This window comes from Mirounga leonina, unplaced genomic scaffold (genome assembly GCF_011800145.1).
Source record: "Mirounga leonina isolate KUSES-001 unplaced genomic scaffold, KU_Mleo_1.0 Mir_152, whole genome shotgun sequence".
NCBI classification, from domain to species: Eukaryota; Metazoa; Chordata; class Mammalia; order Carnivora; family Phocidae; genus Mirounga; species Mirounga leonina.
This window is the reverse complement of record NW_023270380.1, coordinates 7,236,614-7,259,108: the sequence shown is the minus strand read 5'-3', so window position 1 is coordinate 7,259,108 and position 22,495 is coordinate 7,236,614. Positions and strand designations below refer to the sequence as shown.

At 48.2% G+C, this 22,495-nt stretch overlaps 1 protein-coding gene across 2 annotated transcripts in view; it reads right to left on the bottom strand.

The window, feature by feature from the left end:
• MTR (5-methyltetrahydrofolate-homocysteine methyltransferase) overlaps window positions 1-22,495 on the bottom strand; it is a 100,706-nt gene that overhangs the window by 4,640 nt on the left and 73,571 nt on the right. For both annotated transcript variants that reach the window (XM_035008527.1, XM_035008526.1), the window contains 8 exons: window positions 15,421-15,502; window positions 11,117-11,215; window positions 9,985-10,060; window positions 6,763-6,918; window positions 5,332-5,528; window positions 2,433-2,633; window positions 1,495-1,687; window positions 320-432 (listed from right to left, as the gene is read on the bottom strand). In XM_035008527.1, coding sequence (XP_034864418.1) covers window positions 320-432; window positions 1,495-1,687; window positions 2,433-2,633; window positions 5,332-5,528; window positions 6,763-6,918; window positions 9,985-10,060; window positions 11,117-11,215; window positions 15,421-15,502 — 1,117 coding nt within the window. The remainder of the gene's footprint in view (window positions 1-319; window positions 433-1,494; window positions 1,688-2,432; window positions 2,634-5,331; window positions 5,529-6,762; window positions 6,919-9,984; window positions 10,061-11,116; window positions 11,216-15,420; window positions 15,503-22,495) is intronic.

Sequence of the window (22,495 nt, the reverse complement as noted above, 5' to 3'; positions counted from 1 at the left end):
TGAGTTAGATGGAGATGGATATTTATCTGTTCACCAAGTCGCCTTATCCTCTGGGCAGAAAACAATATGCAGTAAGTTTCCGGTGCCAAGATGCTGGCTAGAGTGTGTGAGCGTTGGGGGTGTAGGTGTGCAAATGGGGAGGGCGAGCTTCGGGGTAACAAGCTGATATCAAATTAAGACATTAACTGGGGGTAAATTTTGTCACGCTTTCCCTCCCTTTTTATTCTCATTCACATGTAAAATAAAACAGGTTCTTCAGTTCCATTTAAGACAAGACAGGCATCTAGGGAAGCCATACACAAAGAAACGGCTAACTTACCTGATCCTTAGAAATTTTCCCCACTGCAAAGTATTTGGACTTCAAATTGGAGAAGTAAAGGCCGGATACTGCTGAAGCAGGTGCCATTGCTAGGGATTCCGTTAACCTAATGCCTGCAGAGAGCAACACGGGGGCAGGGGGTGGGGGGGGAAAATGCTGATTTCTCCAGTGCCCAGCATAGGGCCTGGCGGTTGGCAGCACCCAATAAGCTCTTGTTTAAGAAGGAACAGGTGAATGAAAGTGAGCTTATGCCTTCTAAGTGGACACATGACACAGCATGAAATTCAGGCCGATCTCCTCTAACCCAGGGGGACAGACCTTGAAAAGACCGTCTGTACCCCCCCGCCCCCCGCCATTCCTCCAATCTCAGGGACAGAGGCCTCCACTTGGTCCTAAACCTGGGCCTCTCAGAGAAGGAGTGCCAGCCCTGGGAGAAAGGCACCATCTGGACCCCCAGGCTCCTGCCCCTTGGGATGACAACAGTCGGGCCCTGGGAACGAGCCCACAGGACACAGAGGGAGCACCGGGCTGTCCCGTCTAAGCCTCTCATCTTATGGACAAGGAACAGAGCAGCACAAAGTTTCAACACTTTGCCAGAGATCACTAGGTAGCTCACGGCAGGGAAGGACTCGAACCCATATCTTACGGTTCAGGGAGTCCACGCCATTCCTGCCAGTGTCCAAAAGCCTCAGTCCCTCACCTGAACCCAAGTCCCTTTCACCTGATCGGCACTGATGGCACGCTTCTGATTCATTCCACTGACACTGTTAGTTGTGTTAATAAAGGGGAAAAGCTGAGGGGCAGGGGCAGCATCCAGAGGAGGAGGAGCTGACGGGAACTACTTCACTGAAGGCTTTGAAGGTCGCTAATGGTGAGATTAGAAGCAGTGAGAGCCCTGTAGCAGGAAATCAGGGCGGGAGATGGGCGGGCACTATGATAAGCTAAATTCTCATCCGTTACAGCCTAAGAGAAAGTAATGGGAATTGATCCATCTAAAAGCGAGGGGTCTGAGACGACTATTCAATAATGTAGTTGTAAAACAGTGGGATCAAGAGCTAGATGGGAGGAAGGGGGGGTTCATTCCGAGCGTTCCCACGTGTGCACTGCTGTGTGTGACCGGAGCAGGCCCGTGACCCGCACGGGGAAGGAGGGCGCCCCCCGCTCCCCGCACACACCCGTGCACCGCTCCACGTCGGCGAGCTTCCACATGGTGAGCTTCTCGCTGTGGTCAGGCTGGCTGGGGTAGCCGGGCGCCGGCCGGATGCCCTCGTAGCGCAGCCGCCGCAGGTCGGCAACGTCCAGCTCTTCGCACCTGCAGTAGGCCCACAGCTCCCTGCGGACCCGCTCGTGGAGCTCCTCCGCAAAGGCCTGCAGCGGGGAGCAAGGCGTGCGTGTGGGCAGAGGCAGGAGTCCCCTGCACCGGCGCCCCCCGCCCCGCCACCCCCCCCATCAAAGCTGACCGGGGCAACCCCCGCCCTTGCCTGCACCACAGGCGGGAGGAACTGGGCAAGAGGGGCCGACTGCATTCTCAGCTCGCTTGTCGCTTCATCAGCTGCTCTCTGCCCAGTTCTGGCCTCAGCCTGGGCTCTGACGTATCCTCTTCAGTGATCTGAGGATTCGAGGGCCTTGAACTGAAACACTTCCCTGACAGTGGCCACAAGGAGAAGCAGGGACCACTACAGCTACCAGTTTCTCCCCTGCCAGCCTCAGGGGAAGCAGAGGGGACCCCGGCCACGTACAGGAAGATGAATCTACAGAGGATCGCAACACGAGAACAAGGAGTCCTGGCGTAGAAATTTGTCCTGAATTTTTCAGGCTCCTCAGGAAAACGTCACACAACAAGCAAAGAGAGACATCAGAACTACAGCAAAGAGGTCGCGGTTCTAAGGACGGCTACAAACTACGGCATCGCTGGAGGCATTCCTTTGCCCAAAAGATGATGTATGAGAGCAATTCGAGAAGAGCTGATTTTTTAAAATTGCATGTGATGCTAAGGCCAGCCTCATCTGACTCGGTGAAAACAAAACGGCAGGACATGGATGCTAAGGGCTGCTTCGCACCCGGCACCGTCATGCGCTCCCCACCCAGTCTGTCCCCAGCGCCGCCACTCTACCTCAGCCAGCCGGTCTCCCAGAGCCTTGACCATGATGCTGCTATAGTCGTCACACTCCTGCTCATAGGCCTTGCTCAGCTCCTCCACCCCGAAGCAGGCGACGGCAAACAGACCCAGGTAGTCGCGGACGCCGGAATGCAGCGGAGCAATGAAGTCCGAGAGGCACTGGTACGGGTCCGCGCTGGCAGGGTCCTTCTCGGCCTTCAAACCCAACAGACGGACAGACGGACCGTCAGCACGGATGTGGGAGCGATGCGCAACAGACAGCAATCTCGTCTCTTCAGACGGATCTAAGCTTCACACAGCGATGCCCGTTTCGTTCCCTGTTACATCCCCAGTACTTAGAAGACGGCCTGATACGTAGCGAGTATTTGATAAATATTTGTGGAATCAACAAGTGAAAGAAGATTCTAAAAAAATACATGACATGACGTGACAGACAGTCAAGAAACCAATGAATTTGCTCCTTCCCACATTTATTGCATGCCTCCAGGCACTGTGCTGGGAACTGGAACCCTAAACATTCATATAAAACAAATTTCCCCCAAAAGTGTTTTCAATTCAAGATCAACATTAAATCCAGAAGTTACATCCAAAAGGGATCCACAAATGCCTAAGCCTCTACTTAGCATCAACAGATGCAGTTCAGCAAACCTCTGGTCAGCAGCCCAGGGCCCCGTGCTGCCCGCCACAGTGGTGGCTCAGGAGACCGCGAGGCTGTGCCTGGGCCGGCCTGACACCAAACCCAGAATTCAGCAGCCCAGCTTCGGGAGTCTCTCCTCAAGGCCAGGTGCCCGCCCTTGCCCATTTCTCATGCCCAAATGGTGATGGACTCCCCCCTGCCACCAAGCAGACAAATAAGGTCGTATACATATCTCACAATCAACAAACACTTGCCGAGAAGATAAAGAGCTAGTAACTAGTGTTCACCGAGTGCTCGCTGTACGTCAGGCGCTACTCTTGCTGCTGTACAGGAACTCGCTAATGTCACGCTGTCAACGACCGTGTGACGTAAGGAAGTGATACCATCAGCCCCATTGCACAGACAGGAAACCTGAGGCAGACAGAGCTTGATCAGCAAGCCCAGTGTCAGACGGTGCTAGGTCCGGGGGTCTGATACCACAACCCACGCTCTTGACCGCTGTACGGCACGTAAGACTGATCAATTAATCGGTGAGCAGCAAGCCAGAGGCTTCAGAGCTATTATTTGCTTGCCAGCTCTGGAAACAAGCACAGCCTAACCAACACTGGGCAGAAAATGGTTAAATGGCCAGAAGGTGTTTGGTAATGGCCCGCAGAAATGTCACAGAGCGCAGGGACCACGATGCGGGGCCGTTATCAAATGATGTACTCTGTCCATCAACCATTCTTCACTAACAAAAGCCAGAGGCAGACACAGAGCTTCCCAGCACCACAAGCAGAGACAGGTCACAGAGCCCCTTCACAGCGCGGAAGAGACGGCCACTACAGTCTGAGACAGAAGCCTCCCACAGCAGTAAGTGGCTGTAGCCAGAATCATCTTCCGGAGCACTGGAAGAGAGCACCTCCTCAGCAAGAGCTATCTGAATGCGTCATACGTGCACATCGAGAAGTCCTGCTGTTAAATGCCCTAACACGGTCTGCCATAGCCTGCCCGGTCACGAATGGTGTTGGACGTAAACAGGGCTAGGGCAGAGGTTTGTGACCCAAATTACACCTGCAGAAGAAAAATCACCAGTTGGCTAGTGAGGAGGGGTGGGACCATACATAACATTACAACCGGCGGCCTCCTGTTCTGTGGTGTCGGAGCCTGGGTGCAGACAGGAGTGATGTAGCTGCCCTCCCCGATCTTATTACGGTATCAGTGTCCCAAGTTTAAGAATCCCTTCGGGACGCCTGGGTGGCTCAGTTGGTTAAGCGTCTGCCTTCGGCTCAGGTCATGATCTCAGGGTCCTGGGATCGAGTCCCACATCGGGCTGCCTGCTCAGTGAGGAGCCTGCTTCTCCCTCTGCCTGCCACTCCCCCTGCTTGTGCTTCCTCTCTCTACCTACTAAATAAAAATAAAATCTTTAAAAAAAAAAAGAATCCCTTCAGATGCTGTTACAGTGAAACTATCTGTCATTATGAATTACGTGGTGGTTATGATTAAAAGCAATACTATCGCTTCTGAATGACTGACAATGGTAGTGGAACTTTGCAGGATGATTTACTGCAACCCTCTGTTAATGGCTCTGGTGAGTTCTGGCTCCAACTCTGGATGAGGACAACTTTCATCACGGCCACAGGGACACGCACGTGGTATCTGCATTCTTCCAGGTGGGGACACAGGAGAGGCAACCGTGTTGAGAAATGCCAGTTCTTGCCACACTGAGGGAAGCCACCACGTGTGGACGAGCTGGGCTCTCCCCTCTAAAGCTGTGGACTTAGCACCATCTCCATCGGCCCTCATCCCCCTCCCCCTGTAGAATGGAAACATAAACTGTCTACAAGGCGGCGTGGAAATGAATTAAGACGGTCCATCCAGCACCCGACTAAGCACCTGGCACGTCACAGACATTCAGCAAATGTGTGCTTCCGCCTGTCTTCCCCTTGAGAAAGGGAGCCACCGGCCTGTTTTAATAATATGCATGCATGCAAACCGATGTTTTTGATCAAGGAAACATCCGTCTGTGTGTGACCACCGAGGCAGCAACAGTGTGTCCCGGCAGCCTGTCCAACACCACATCCAACACCCCTCTCCTGCTGGTGCCAAGGGGCCAGCCTCTCAACCCACACCGGCTCCTTCTGTCCACTGTCCTCCCGAATGTCTCGGCCTGGGCCTATGAGTGGTCATTTGGGGTGAGGTGTATCATGTATACACAGCTCAGGCTTGCTTAATTCCTATTTATGATTTTTTTTTTAGCACCGCGGTTCCCCATACCTGCTGCCTTAGCCCGTGGAAGGTGGCTATGGGCTCCGCAGCCTGTGGCGCTGCGTCCTCCGCGTACAGGTGGATGTCGTCTTCCACGCTCTGCGCCGGCCAGAACCCCACCACGCCCCTGGCTTGGAGCTTCTTCTCACTGATCAGCACTTCCAGCATGTCCTGGGCATCGTCATAGACCTTTTTGGCCTCTTCACCTATTAGGAAAACATAGTCAGAATTCACTTAAAAATGCCAGTGATAGCCAGCAAAAAATACTTCTTTTTAAAGCCACTCCCCCTCCTCAGCCAGCCTCTCCCATCCTCCCTTTATCCCCCCAAATACTTCACTGGTGCCTGTCAGTGGCTGAGGGTTAGCGGTTCGGGCTGACTGCAGTGCCCCTAAATGCCTCTGTTCAGTAAGAGGCAGAGAGAGCCCAATCTGGGGCTCCCCAACGCAGTCTCAGACAGCGAGTGAAACAAAGCCAGCCAGAGCCTTCCATCACCGACCTTCCTCGTGCACCCATCACTCCAGTGACCTCACAGTGGCCTCTGGGGCCGTGGACCAGGTGGAGGAGGGAGGTGTGGGCCCAGCCCCTCTGCAGGGGCTCCAGCACTGCACTTGGGTGGTTGTCCCTGCACAATGGGCACCTGGCTCCCCTTGACCCTCACCCCAACCTCCTAGCAGAACACCCCTCCACCTTGCTCTCTGGCTCTCTCCTAATCCTCTAGAGGCTTGGCATTGTGATCCCATGCCCCTGGGGGTAGATTCTGGGGGTGGGGCTGGGCCTGAGAAGTGGGGCCAGCGGTTTACCAGCTCACCCACACCTCCAGCTTCTCACCCCCTCCCCCCACCAGTGATCCCGGCACAATGGGCTCCTGGCATTTCCCCCAGTGGGCACATGTGACTGTGCCTTCCCATCCTGTCTCCTCTGCTGGGGACATCCTTTTCTCCAGGAACATCTCATATCCCCAATCCCAGTCCCTCCCATTTCATCTTCAAAAAGTACTTCACATACCACCTCCCCCAGATCTGTCTTGTTATCGTGTGTTCACGAACGCCCTGGACTCAGCCCCGAGGCAGGAGCTTGGAGGGCCGCGCAGGAACTGCCCATCATTGGTGGCCGCACCAGCTGTGAGCCCTGCACTGGAGGGCAGGGGTTACCCCTGTTACCTTCTGTTCATCCCCAGCGCCCGCCACAGAGCCTGCCTCGTAACTGACGTCGATAAGCATTTATCAAAGAACAGACCAACAAAATACCCAATTATCCCATAAATAAGGACCGATCTAGCAGTTTAAAAACCACAGAAGAGCTGAATAGGTGAACGATTATAGCAATAAACTATCTGGCAGAATCCAAACCCTCTGCTCGCCACCCTTTCTCCTCTTCAAAGTCCAGACACTACGTCTCGAATAGCAGAGCAGAAAGGAAGAAGGGCGTACTGAACTAACCTACAGTTTTGTCCTTAAATATCTTGGGAAAGCTTCGATTCGGGTACTTGCCCCGGAGCTGCCAGACATCGAAGAAGGGCTTCCAGTCGATGTAGGCCACCAGCTTCCTCAGGTCATAGTCTTCGAAGACCCGAGTCCCAAGAAACGTGGGCTTCACTGTAAAAAGAAGCCCCTATGTCAAGGCCAATGCCGGGGCCTGGGGCTGAGTCGCCTGCACCAGACACTCCTGGCAGCCTCTTCCCTGCTCTGGGGCTCCCCCTCTCTCTCCCTCCTGTTGCCTGTTGGACTTGTTTTACAAAGAGTGGAACTTTAAAGATTTTTTTTTTTTTTTTTTTTTTTTTTTTTTGACAGAGAGAGACATAGCGAGAGAGGGAACACAAGCAGGGGGAGTGGGAGAGGGAGAAGAAGGCTTCCCGTGGAGCAGGGAGCCCGATGCGGGGCTCGATCCCAGGACCCTGGGATCATGACCTGAGCCGAAGACAGACGCTTAACGACTGAGCCACCCAGGCGCCCCTCAAAGAGTGGAACTTTAAATGATCACGGAGAAGGAGTAACTCCGCAGCGAATTTAAATCAAATCACTCTTCCCGAGGGGCTGACTGTCTACACCGCCCTTGGAAATTCTTCCCTCAGCCCTTCGGTCCAAGAGAAGAGACTTGGGTTTCTCTTCACTTGCACAAATGAAGACAATACTACAATAAATGCCACTGTAGAAAGGCACACGCAGGAAGCCACTTAGAAAAACGTTAGAAACCTGAATCAATCATCTCTACTGCCCACTGCTATATACGTACGCAGGCAAAACATAAGGAAATGCACGGAAAGAAGGCATCAAATTCAGGATCCTGCAGGGGAGGGAGGGGCGCTAGGGCGACTTCCACTACGTATGTTCTGCTTTGTTTTTGTTTTTTTTTAAATGGGCACCAGGTTCTTTTTTGTTTTCTTAAAGATTTTATTTGTCAGAGAGAGAGAGAGAGCACAAGCAGGGGGGCGGCAGGCAGAGGAAGAGGGAAAAGCAGGCTCCCCACTAAGTAGGGAGCCCAACACGAGACCCGATCCCAGGACCCTGGCATCATGACCTGAGCCGAAGGCAGACGCTTAACCGACTGAGCCACCCGGGTGCCCCTACAGGTTATTTCTTAGGTCTTATGTACCTAAGGGCTGGTATCCAAGATCTATATAGAATTTCTCAAACTCAACACCCAAAAAACAAATAATCAAGTCAAAAAATGGGTTATTTCTTAGGTCTTATGTACCTAATATATATATAGCAGGTATATATGGGTGTTCAACATATTGTTCTTTACACCTCCCTGCGAGTCTAAAATAGATCATAAGTGAATTAATGACAAAGAATTTGGAGACAGATGGTGCCACGGGGCCCTCTGGGACACCAGGAGTGACATTACTGCACCCTGTCCCCCCAAGCCTGGGGCAGGATCAGGCCAGGGTCAGATGCCACGACCACCCCACCAGCTTCCTGGCCTCCGTGTCCTCAGTTCCCTGCTCTGTAAATAGGGATCAGAGAACTTACGCTCTCCTACTCATCTCAGGTGCTGTGGGATAACACCGGAGCCTCCGGAGTATTTTTGTGTCACCAGATAGTCAGAGGTAGACGTGAGAGGGAGAAAAGTACGGGGAGAGTAGGCACTGCTTCTTACTTCTGCCTGGAAATCTCTATCTTTTCATACATGCTCACAGTAGCTCTATCTCATTTGTTGCTGGTCATCTTTTTACTATTCAGAACAATCTCTTCTTCATAACATTAAATTGTGTTGATGTGTTTGACCGTTAAGAAGAAGCTAGATTTCCTCTGGATGAAAGCTCCCTCTTGCCTTGTAGTCACTGAAGGATGCTATTCTGGAATTTTACCACCAAGGACCTTGAGAGAAGAGCTCCTCTTTTTCCCTTTAGTGACTTCCTGCGACTACTGGAAGACTGGGTTGTCCTCAGAAACATCTCTTTGGGCTATACCTCGGGGCCTCTGCCCTTCTGAAGTAACAGGTGCAGAGCCCCACAGCAGCCCCACCCTGGGGACAGAGGGCCATTCGAAAAGTATCCCCACTGCTGCCTTCAGAGGACTGTCTCTGCTGAATCGTGCTGGATATTTGGGCTAAAATGGGACTTTCCCTGTGATGTTTTTCTAATTTCATAGTGAAAGGTAAAGGGAAAACAGTAGTTGGACTATCCAGTGATTTACATTTTTCAAAAGCTGATCTTCTTTTATCCTCACCATCTTCCATAGGGTAACTCCTTTTTACACATTAGAAACTGTCAACCATGGAAGTGAGATGCTCAAGGTCGTTCAGTGATTCGGAGCGAGGAGCCAAACTGGGAGTAGAACCCGACCTCCTGACTCCCAATGTGGCATTCCTCCTACTCACCCACACTGAACTCAGCAGGACTGAAAGTAGAACCAAGTGCACCTACATTTCCAATTTAATGCTCTCCACTCTGCCGATCATATGCGTAACACTGATGTTGTGAGCCAGGAGAGTGGATTTGAGGCATTACCTTGGAAATAAGGATTCAAGTAATACAACCCCTGTTCACCCTGTCTCAGTTCTGCATTTGTACCTCATGCCCTTCTAAGCGTGTCAAAACATCTTCCATATTTTATTCCCTCATGAACAACTCCATAAGGCAAGAGAGATGGCTGGAAATAAGAAAGGAAAAAAAAGAAAAAACAAAAGAAATAGAAGGAAGCATTCAGAGAGAGAATGGGAAAGAGTGCACAGGAAATAGGAGCTCTTGCTTTGCTGGAATGTTCTAAAGGTCTGTTCAGGGTGAGGGCATCTTTGATCTCAAGCACTCCATGTCTACACTTGGGCCTGCCCCACGACCCAGGCCACCCAGGCAGGTCTCCAGAACTTATGTCAAGTTGCGGGGGGCCCCTCGAGCCCCACACAGAGAAAAGAGTGTGGGGTCAGAAGACAGACCAGAGAGAGAATCCCAGTAACCTTTCATGTTCTCACCCGAAACTCAGGATCTTCACATGTAAGTGGGGACAACAGCACATTCACTACAGAGTGCAGTCAGTCTGGTCCTCCGTAAATGGTACCTATTTCCTTTTCTTTTAAATCATCACTGTGCTTCATCACTATTATTAGACACAAGTAAGAGTCTCTAGCTGCACATTTGATTCTGTAGCCAAGTACGTGCAAACACCTCTCCAGCCCTCACTATCACACGCAGCCTTTCTCTAACCGACAGCCAGACAGACCTGGAGGGGGCTCCGACAGCCAGTCAATACGGAAACCGTTTTTTCTAGCTTGACTTAAGGTTAAGTATCTTCTCTCCTATGAACAAAAGAAAAGTTATTTTAGTCGGAGACTCTTCTCTCTCCAGCTGCTACTATGGAAGTATGTCCCCAAAGCTAGTACATGACTTGTGTAAAAACAAAACAAAACAAACACAAATGCTTTTATTAATGAAAATTCATATCATAAGAAGCTCTTCCTTTTCCACCCAATATGGCTCCATGTTAGCACCAGAACAATAGAGAGTAAAGATTCAGTAAATACCCATTAAATGTTGATATGTAGATCCCTCAACCCTGCAGTAAGCCCGGCAATGGAGCGGCATCCCGCCTACCCTTTTAGAACATCCGAGGCCAGGGCTAACCGGCCTGCCGTCGACCGGCCCTAGGACCAGAAGGCAGAGCTAGGAAACTGTCAACTGTGGGCAGACCTGAGGAGAGGCAGAAAGCCAACCACAGAATCTTGGGCTAGTCAACACCTCAGAAACACCTGTTCTCTTCATGCCGTTTGTTGTCTCCTTTCGCTCGCCTAACCACCCCCAAAGTGCCCCCCACCACGGACAAGGTCCAACAGGCAGATGAACCGGGAAGAAATATCCCAGTGACTTCTAACGAGTGATTACGTCTGCTGCCCAAGGATTCCCTGAAGCTTATGTAGAGAGGGACAGTTCCTTTAACACCGCTCTGCAGCCTGCACTAGGCAGTAGGGAGAGAGGCTGCAATGGTCCTGTCTGATGTCTTCATTTTCTTCCATTATTTCAAGAACAAGGATCCGGGGGAATCATGTCCACACACCGTTTCAGTTCTTGTTCTCCTGCTGGATATGTTTCATTCGTTCTCATAACTCTGCTCTCAGGCACAGCACCTAACATCTACTGTGTACCCAATAAATGTTTGGTGGAATAAATGAAATTAATTTTAGTATAACCCCAAATTACTGGGAACTCAGACACCAGAGAATTCCGATTTGAACTAGAAAACAGGGCTTCTCTAAAATGATCCTAAACCTTTGCCCTCCATAAAACAATAAAGTCACATTCAAAAATGCAGGATCGTTTTAATGCCCAACCATCAGGGACCTGTTTTTGTCACTTACCTTGAGAGACTCATAATGGTCCTGTCTAATATCTTCATATTCTTCCATGATCTCCTCAAAATATTCATCCTTTAGATTCTCATCTAATAGTTGCGAGCACTGAACATGCAAGATCGAAATTCAAGAACCACAGAGGAGCAAAAGGAGACAAACAAAACAGGAGCAACACTGGTCAGTTCTGGTGACGCCTCCTTCAAGGAGCTTTCCCTCGTTCACGTCATTCCCCCTCCCTTCGCCAGCTTCGCTAATTCCTGCCGGGGCGTGCAGCCGAGGGCTACCTCAGTAGACCTAGGATGTCCAACTCTCACACATTCCAGAGAAACGCCTCGCTCTTGATGGATCCTGAGAGATAAGCTCTAAGCCCTTGCAATATCCTGCCTGATAAGAGTCTTCGTCCACCTGGAGCCCTGGGCCACCCTGCATAGTTTACGCTAACAATGTGATTTTGGGGAGACCTGGCTTATGTTGTATCTGTCTGACTCTGGAGTAACTAAGGCGAGTCAGGTGCTTAAAGCATTCCATTCCTACGGGACTGACTCCCAGGAGAAGCCCTGGATACCAAGGCTTGGCTGAGCTTCCCTGGTCGGCAATGCGCTGCCCGTGGTGTCCCGCCTCACTCTTGGAAGGATTAAGCACTGTCCGTAGGACTCCACGGGGGAGGACACCTGGAAGCTGGTGCCTGCCCTTTCTTGGATTCCACCTTTTGTATCTTTTGCCTCTGCGGATTTTAATCTGTATTCTTTCACTGCAATACAGCGTGACTGTGAGTATAACGGTATTTCTGAGTTCTTTGAGTCCTTCTAGCAAATCACTGAAACTGAGGGTGGTCCCAGGGACCCACACAACACATTGGTCAGGTACCGATCTATGTTTCAAAGGTACTCGGTGCCTCTCTCCCTCATTGCATTTCCCACAGGCTTTTAGTATCTGTGTATCCACTTGGCTCACTAGAGGACAAGCCCTTGGAGGGCAGGACTGCACCTTAACTGCCTTCATGTCCCTGGTTTCTAGCTCTGTACCTGGCACATACAAGGTGTCTCCTCACTAAATGTCTGCTGAAGGAATGAGGCTGATCTTCATGGTCAACTACGAGCTTGTGCTAAGGAAAGAAAGGAAACCCATCATCTGAGAAATGTGAGGCGACTTAGTCAATTCTAAAACTAGGATCAGCTATATATTGTTTATGACTGGGATTATCAAGGTAATGGGAGAATAGCCACCACCAAAGCTCAAAATACAATTATCCAGAAAGAGGAAATGGCTGCTGATCACCATCAGCTCAAAACCCTGTGCTGCCCCATCTCATCTCTCAGCCTCCAGCTGGATCTTCCAACACAAGGGCCTGGAAGGTCAGTATCATTATGTGAAACTGACCAAGTTAGGCTGGACGATGGCTGAGGTGCCCACCGGCTTGAAATGCCTTTAATTCTACATGAATTTTCTAAGTATCTCTAACAGCAATCCAATCCCCTAAGAGTTAGTATAAAGCCAAATCACTTTTAGGAACCTAATCAGAAAAGACCACTGTGACAAGCCTGACAATAGACTCCTGAATGGTATTCACACCACAAAGTACCTCCCAGCCTTTCATCCACCTTAACTCAATGGGGTCCTCACTTAAGCCAGCAGAGCTAAATGGAGACAGGAAGGGAATGCTTGCTGTTGAGCCCGCCATGCACATGAAATCGGTGATTTTAAATATTGTTTGAAATATTGTTTAAAATTCTGCATTCTGTGAGATTTTAGACCCTGAGAAAGCAAAATCCTGATTTTTCTAAACATCCAAAGGACTTTTAACAGGACTCTGACATGGCTCCCATCGGGTAGACAGGGCACACCAGTTTGCTGGCACTGTCCATACCCTGGGGGCCCCAGCTCCCAGAGCCAGAGTGACAAGCCCCTCCCTGCCCAGTCTGACTTGCTCATGGCCCATTATACGGGCTTATCTTTGTGATCTTTCCACCACAAATCAGAGCTCGTCGTGGGTTTTCAGGCCAACCATTCACACGTGTTTTATTCTTTTATTCTTCATTTTTCATAACAGCAATAGCACAGTGAGAGGGGAGAAGTTGAAAATACAGTTTATAATTTAGAAAGAACTAAATATTGGCACCTCGTTTTTTATTTAAAAAGAAAGGAAAGACAGCAGGGGCATCCTGAGGTCTAAAGCTCCAATGATCCCATAGTTGCCACATTTCGGAATCTTTCAGATGCTGGAGCCAGTGGTCCAGAGCACGGGCCTGGGCCACGCTCACTGGGGTCGGATCAAAAGACTCTGAACCGACAATCAGCCTAAATGAATTGTACCACTGACTCCTGAGAAGTGTCACCAGCAATGACCCAAATGACTTATCATCGCACTTATGTCTGAGTAATTTCAGAAGGGGGCCATCTCTTTGTATCTGAGAAGAGCTAACCACTGCCGGCTGTCCAGCCGGACCGACCGGCAAGAGCACCAGTACCCACGCCTCATCTCCGGGCTTTCGGCTCGGCCCCTGCTGCATTACTCTTCAAGACGGTGACGGAGTGCCCTCAAGATAGAATCCAGAGGCCAGTTCCTTCCCACCCAGAGTCATCCCCCTACCTGTGGGGGCAACACTACCACCATGGACTTAAAAAGGGCCAACAGCCTGGTCTCCAAACGGGAAATGTTCAGTCATTCCTTAGCATTTGAAAATAGCAACAAGCCTTAAAAATAGGCCCAATGGTTACTCAATCATGAACTCGATATAAGCTCGATATATGAAGCACAATCCAAATATAAGATACAAAAAACTGTTCTGAAATTGTAGAAATGTAATTTACACATTAGTCTACATCAATGGCAAATGAAAAACTGCAACTCTATGATTCCAGTCTGATTTAATCGTATCCTTCTGAATAAAGGAGGATCACTTAAATATTAATGGCAGCAAGTTTAACGAGGCAATGGAGTTAAGACCGCCTGCCTCTACACCCCACACTTGCCGCGTGACGGACGTCTGGCTTCAAGAGGGGTACTAACCTCTCCATTCCTGTGTCTTCACCTCTCAAAGTATCTGCTTCATGGGGGTTTAAAAAAAAAAATCCACGGAAAGCACTTAGCACAGTGTCTGGCACCCTATCAATTTCCAGTAATGTTAGTCATTATTGTTCAACTTCAATATAAATGAATTCACAGATCTGGAAGGATGCCTTTGGAAAATGGCTTAGGACATGTGGTCACCCGAGTTCAGGCCGCGTGATGTCACTGGGCAGTCTCACGAATCATCAGAGCCCCTCGGTCACTCTCCTCGCCCACAAATCAGAAGGCTGCACTATATTAGCGGTTTTTAAAATTGTGCTCTTTCGAGAACTAGGGGCGGGATGAAGGATGGAAGGGGCTGCTCTTATCCATACCGGGCTGTACTTGCAGACAATGTTTCTGTGGCTAAAACAAACCTGGAAACCACGGGACCACACGGTCCCTCAGATTCTCTCCAGCTATTATTTCCTATTATACAATGAAACAAATGAAACACGTAACAGCAAGAGAGGATACTGGGCTTCACTGATGGAGAGAAGCATAAAAACACACTCAGGTATGTTGTTTATTACATTTACTGAGAAAAAGCATCTATTATTCTGGGTTTTGAACATCTAGAGAATGTTTTTCTCTCTTTGGGTAGGGTCAACTGGCCCATTCTGAGTTAAGGGTCTTTTTATCTGGACATAGGTCATTTTTTAAAATTCCACATTCCAGGGGCGCCTGGGTGGCTCAGTTGGTTAAGCAACTGCCTTCAGCTCAGGTCATGATCCTGGAGTCCCAGGATCAAGTCCCGCATCGGGCTCCCTGCTCGGCGGGGAGCCTGCTTCTCCCTCTGACCCTCCCCCTCTCATGCTCTCTCCTTCTCACTCTCAAATAAATAAATAAAATCTTTAAAAATAAATAAATAAATAAAATTCCACATTCCTTTTAGCTCTGGTGTGGAGTTAAGACAGTATATATTCATATTTGTAAATGCATGTAAATGGCTGAAACCTCTCTCCCTCTGGGTTGGTGTCAAGGTCACGAGTGTCTTGGTACCATGTCTCTGTTGCTCAGACCAGCGTTCCGCTGCTAGCTCAGGACGCGGTCTTCGAAAGCACAGGACACGTCACCTGGCCCCCCCTTCCGGCAATGCAGACCCCCGCAGTGACACTGTGACAAGCTGTAGGCTCTTCTTCCACATTTTTTTTTAGTAGACTTGGACAAAAATAGAAGATGATCTTGGGAAATACCCTGAACTCTGCATCTTCTCTTCTCCTTACAATATATCTGAAGGAACGCAAGGCCCCACACTTACCACCACCACGCTCTTAGATGCGTCCAGGACGTGGATTACAGGCGCGCTGTATCTTGGAGCTATTTTAACCGCCGTGTGGGTTCTAAAAAGAGGGGTCGGGAAGAAAAACACATCCATCAGGGCTGACAGTTCCTCCATGACACGTGTTTGGAACCATTAGAGATAATGTGTTTCTACAGAGTGCTTTCCAAGGAAAGATTGTAAGGTACTTCAAATATTGAACTTCACATTTCCCTTGTAAAACAAGGGGACTTCCTCCTCTCCCCCACCCCCATAAGATGGGGAGACTGAGGGGAGAAGACATGGATTTGTCGGCTCACGCTACAAAAACAAAAATCTGTGACAAAATGCAGAAGACTGTCCTCAGCTCTCTGCCAACAGGGATGCGACCATGACCTTGCACTCATTAGCAGCCTGTCTGAACTGAGGGAGCTAAGCAGCCCGGACAATTGTGCTTTGCTGCCATAAAAGTCAGGCTGAGTTCCTTCCTTCAAATGGGCTGGAAGAGCAGCCAGGGCCCCTGGGGCACCAGGCACCAGGCAGAGGACGCACATGCTAGCTCAGGACGCAGTCTTCAAAAAGCCCACCTCAGACTTACAGTAAGGAACCTCAGACCCTGAATAAATTTGACACGAAGTAACACAGAGAGGCAAAAGTGGCAACAACATTCAGCCCCAAACCCCTACTGCCAGACTGGGAAACAGAAGCAGTGAGGAAGAAACACCCTTTAACCCTTGGAGGGGCCTAATTCACTGAAGTGCGCAGCAAGCTGCCCTCTGATCACTGAATCTCATAGCACAGGCTCTGCAGCGGCTAAAGTGAGACCCAGTTGCACACCCTCCCCGACAGTGGTTACACCAGGGCCCTGAAAGTGGGACCCGAGTGTGCACTTTGCCACAAGCGCATTTAAAAGGGCAGCTGCTGTGGCTCCCCCAGGATGGACTGTCCTTCCCGGTCTTTTCTCGCCCTATCTTGTCCCCCTAAGGTAGCAGCACTCTTCCAGGGGTCAGATGCTTTCCTATTCTTCCCCCTCAACTAACATGCATTTTCCTGTGGAAAGATGTCCAGAATAAGCTACTACGTGGGGGAAAACCAAAGTAACAGAACAGTCTGTTTAATACAACTCTGCTTTTTAAATAAACAAGTACTACCGCCCTGAACCTGCCCTCACCTGCCAACCTTGTATGTGTATTTAGAAAAAAACAGAGAGACACACATCAGATGTCAGCCCTGGTTACACGGAGGTTGGAGGTGGAATGGAAGGCAGGAAGGGAGAGACTAAATTTTACTTTCCATTCCTCTGAAGGGTTTGACATGTTCTAATAATAAGCGTGGATTACTGAGGTAACTTTTAACAACCAGGAGAATATTAAAGGCACAATATATGGGTGAGTGTGTTTTTAATAGGCTTCTCAGGGATGACTAAAAGTTCATTCCCAAGAAGACAGATAAGAGCCTGACATTTCACCTGTCCCCCCTTTTTTTTTTTAAGATTTTATTTATTTATTTGACCCAGAGAGAGAGAGACAGTGAGAGAGGGAACACAAGCAGGGGGAGTGGGAGAGGGAGAAGCAGGCTTCCTGCGGAGCAGGGAGCCCGACGTGGGGCTCGATCCCAGGGCCCTGGGATCATGATCTGAGCCAAAGACAGACGCTCAATGACTGAGCCCCCCAGGTACCCCTCACCTGTCCCCTTTGTATAGGTCTCTCCACACACGGACAGGAAGCAGAGGACTAAAGCCCAAAGTCACAGGCACTGAGCTCTACAATAGACGTGCAGGCCCAAGGTGCTGGGCACAGGAGGCTCTGCTGGACTGGGGGGTTGGGGCGTACAGCGGCAGAGGGAGTCAGACCCAACACCTCCACGGCCGTCCCAGGGTGTGCTGTTGGTGCTAACCGTGTGCACAAAGATTTGAAAGTATCCCTGGTATTCTACAAGGCAGAAGATTTTCAAACAGTGGGAATAGTTTTAAAGAAGAAACTGTTTCCAGCTTCTCAAGAGAACACAAGTGAGACTATGCTTTCTTCCTCTTCCTCAGGTGATCAGCTCTTCGAACACGCAAATAGCCCTCAATATATATTCTGCATGAAGTTCCTCCGGGAAACATTAGGCCTGATGTGACTTGGCTACTTCTCTTAAAGGGAACCAGCGCAGTTTTAAATCTTAAAGTCAACACAATCAATATTCATTAAGCATCCAAGGATTCCCAGTGCAATTCTGGCCATTCTCTCACTGATGATCTTCTGGACAAGGGCACCGGGAAGAAATGGATGGATCCCACTATTTAAAACCAGCAACAACAAATAAAAGCAAAGTGCTGTTTTCCAGCGCGTGCACACACACACACACACACACACAACAAAGCTAAAGGAGCACAGCCATGAAATTTGAGCTGGCTCAGCCATCAAGAGCACCACTGGTTTCCTTATAAAATAGTATGACATTGAGTCTACTTTCTTCTAAGCTTCCATTTACGCATCTGTCTCCAGCGGGAAGCAGACTTCTTTCCGAAGCCTGAAAAGATGGAAAACACTGGAATCTCTCCTCCGCTCCTACAGACCAACAGCACAGGGCTGGGTCCTGAGGCTGAATCTCAGCTCCGTCTCTGCTGAGTCCCTCAGCAATGCTGGGGATTCAGTGAGTCGCCCCCCATGGTTGCCCAACGGGCAGGACAGTGTTAACTTCAGAAGGTCTTTTTAAAAACTCTGAAAAAGAACAAGTTAATTCAAGAATTTTTTTTAATGCCTTATCCTTCCAGAATTAAAACGTTTTACATAAATGCAGCATGACCAAAAAAACCCTTAGAATTTGATGAGAAAAATGAGAGTCAGGGGAAATGAAGATGGGAGGCAATCAGCAGTGGGGTCAGACGCAGAAGTCGGGTCCGTGAAATCCTCCCCCCGCACCTGAGCTCCAAGCTTCCCCATAGCCAACGCCACGAGGAAAACAATGCTAGTTATGCGATTCAGCATCTTACCTCCTAAGAATTCATAAAAAAAACAAAAACATGGGGCATCTGGGTGGCTCAGTCGTTAAGCGTCTGCCTTCGGCTCAGGTCATGATCCTGGAGTCCCAGGAGCGAGCCCCACATGGGGCTCCCTGCTCAGCGGGAAGACTGCTTCTCCCTCTCCCACTCCCCCTGCTTGTGTTCCCTCTCTCACTGTGTCTCTCTCTGTCAAATAAACAAATAAAATCTTTAAAAACAAAAACAAAAACAAAAACTCGGGAAATGACCTCTCTCTTCGAGCAATGTGACTTCCTTCTGAATTCTCCACTATTCACAAAAAAATAACTGAAAAAGACACTGTGAAGTTATGGGTTTTGAACCATTTAAAAATTGAGTGCTAACTACCAGACTTGTGCCTTTGAGAAGCTGTGCAGCTAACAGGGCCAGATTTCCATGCAAGTCATTTCTAGCTTGTGATACAAAACAATATGCATTACGGACGGAAGAATATTCAGTTTTCTATCCTCTCAGAGCTACAGGTTAAAAAGGGAACTCCAGGCATGTTTCCATGCGCACATGACCCCAAGTCTGTAGAGCCCTTTCAACTCATCCCGGGATGCATCAATCAGCCGTAAGGCTCATTGCGAGTGTCCTGGGAATAGGGTTCTAATTCCATCATGCCACCACGGGCCACTGAGATCTGGAAAAGCCATGGACATGGTACAGCCCCTCATCTTCTTTCATGACAACTTGGAAATCCTGAGCCGCCATCTGCTCAAATAACAGTTCACAAAGGCAAAAAATGGAACACGGCTGCTCTCTCAACAGGTCTGCAGGAGGTAAGAGTAAGAGCTCCCAGAGGGCTTCTGAGATATCCCAACTCTCCTTGCCTTCTAGCAAAGCTGACTCTTCCAGGAGTAGAGGGCGTTCTTAGAGAGATGCAAAAAAGCACTAACCGTAAAGGAAGAGACTGATAAATCAGACTTCCTGAAGATTAAAAACTTTGTTATCCAAAAATACAACTAAGACAGCAAAAGGCAAGCCATAATGGAAGAATCTATTTGCCATATATTTCTAATAAAGGGCTTGCATCCAATATAAATAAAGAATGCATACCAATCGGTAAGAAAAAAGGCAGAATACCGAATTAAAAAAAAACAGACTTAGAAAGCAAACCCAAATGGTCAACGTACACATGAAAAGGTAGTCAACATCATCAGTCAGCAAGAAAGACAAGTGAAAACCATACCAAGATACTATTAACATATGTACTGAAATGGATAAAATTGAAAAGGGTGTGGAGTAACTGAACTCTTGTAGTTGCTGGTGGGAGTGTAAATTAATACAATCACTTTGGAAAACTACCCAGCAACATCTTATGCCAATGATCGTACGCACAGGACCCAGCAAGTTTGCTTCAGGGCAGAAATACGAACACAGCGGCATTCTGCCCAATAGCCCCAAACTGGAAAAACCCAATGTCCACCAACAGTAGCCTGGATAATTAAGCCACAGTATAGTATACAATTATACAATGGAATATTATATACACCACGGTGGAAAAACAACTACTATAACCACCAGTTTGGGCCTCACAGGCAGAGCGGTGCACAAAATAAGCGGGACACAGAAGAACACATGCAACAGGATTCCACGTCTATGAAGCTGAAATGCAGGCAAACCCAACCTATGGTGATGGGAGACAGCACAGTGGTCCTTTTGTTGTAAAGGATGACTAGGTGGGGGACCAGCCAAGCGCCCAGAGTGCCAATAACGTTCTATTTCTTAATCTAGAGGTGCTTACGTAGGGGGTTCAGTTTTGTAAAAATTCATCGAGTTATAGATCTCTGACTTGTGTACTTTTCTGTATGACCGATGTATTTCAGGAAAAGGGCTTCCTTAAAGAAGAGGGCTGGATTAAGCAAGACTGAGTGAGGCTTCACCCACTGTCACTACTTTAGAACGGAGTCAGAGTCGGGGATTTTTAGACTGAGGTTCTTAGAATCTAAGGAATCTATCCTGCAAGGGCTGTTCTAGCAGAACAATGGAAAAGAGAACGTGTAACTGGCGACTGGCTTTTATTTTCCAATTATTTTCCCAGAAACTGTAAGAGGCATGAAGAGAACAGCATGAAAAAAGGCGGAGTTCATACAGAAACAGAGCACTGGAGAGCTGAAGGAACTTTGTGAGGTCGTAGGACCTAGATTTCCACCTTTGGGGAGGATCACGTCACCCATGCCCAGACCAAGAGAACAGAAGTTTTGCAGGAGCGCAGAGAGACAGCGGGTAACTTCTGACCTGCTTCTAACTTGATATGCCAGGTTCTAACTGTTAGGAGGCACGTGTGGCTAATTTTGCATATGGTATATCTTGGGAAGCTAGTTATGTCGCTTCCAAATGTTTTTTTAAAATCCTCTTTAATCTGGTGGCCCTTACTTGGTAAGAGATATAACAGAATGGACCATTTATAATGTTCCAATTTGCATAAGAGCAATACGTGGTTTCCTGACATTGAACTTCTCAGTGTGGTGTCGTGCCTTATAAAATGGTTTATTTGGAAACCACATCACATCTATTTATTCTGTTTTATAATCATGATCTTAAAAGGTATTTCATCCTCACAACAGTCTGTAAATTCTGATCATTCTCTTTACTAAGCTGATGAATATTCACATTAAAATCATCAGTTAGGGCGCCTGGGTGGCTCAGTTGGTTAAGCGACTGCCTTCGGCTCAGGTCATGATCCTGGAGTCCCGGGATCGAGTCCCGCATTGGGCTCCCTGCTCAGCAGGGGGTCTGCTTCTCCCTCTGACCCTCCCCCCGTCATGTGCTCTCTCTCTCTCTCTCGTTCTCTCTGTCTCAAATAAATAAATAAAATCTTTAAAAAAAAAAAAATCAGTTACCCAAGACCCTGCTCACTGAAACCCCAGTTCTTGATGGATGGTCATATCCCTAGAGAATAATCTGCCCCATATCCTAATGGGTAAGTCCTGGGTGGAAAAACAAACCCAGTTTTCTAAGGTGAGCAACAATGGCCACATTACGGAGTCCTTCAAGTATGAAAAGCAGTTAGTGAATAAATGACACAGAACACTGTTACTACTTGTGAAAATGATGCTCTCAGATTATAAATGGTATGATGGTTCATTTTATGTGTCCATTTGGCCACACCATGGGATCTAGGTTTTGGTCATACACCAGTCTAGATGTTTCTGTGAAGGTATTTTTTTAGATGTGATTTAATATTTAAATCAGTAGACTCTGGGTGAAGCAGATTACTCTTCCTAGTGTGGGTGGGCCTTGTCAAATCAGTTGAAGACCTTAAGAGAAGAGACTGAGGTGCCCAAAGGAAGAAGGAATCCCACCTCCAGACAGCCTTTGGAACCAAGACTGCAACATCAGCTCCTGCCTGGTCTCCAGCCTGCTGACCTTCCCTGCAGATTTCAGTCTTACCAGACCCAAAAATGGCATGGTCCAACTCCTTAAAATTAACCTCTCTGTATACATAATATATAGTATATATTAAGAATATAATATAGAGTAATATATATAACATACATAAAGTAAATATATACATATACATCCTATTGATTCTGTTTCTCTGGAAAACTTGGTTAATACGACTGGCTTAATATACAGTTGTTTCTAGTGTGAAAGGAACTTTGGAGTATCTTTGGACTCTATTGTATTCTTGTATTAGAAAAAAAACTGTGTGCTAGTAGGATCATCAAGTTCAATGTTCCACCTGGGCATTATTCCCTGCCAAAGTAAATAACACGGGGCATAAGGAACATGTCAGAAAAAGTCTAACAGTACCCATAAATTAACATATTTCTCACCAAATATCATTATGATCACAACCCCAGGAAAAATCTGACAAACTGAATAATGTCATGGGACCAACTTATAACTTTCTCTGCCTTAAATTGCTTAACTGAAAGTTTCTCAAAAGGTTCCCCCTTTCAAAAACAACTTCCCAAGGTGATCCTTTGGTTTATTCTTGCTAGCTTGGCCTCCTGCCTCAACTATTACAAAGCTGGAGTTTCTTCAAGGGAACCTGTAATTACTCAATCAGACACCTGCTTCCAGACAGAGAATGGGCTAAAGTTAAAGCAACGTCTTTGTGCC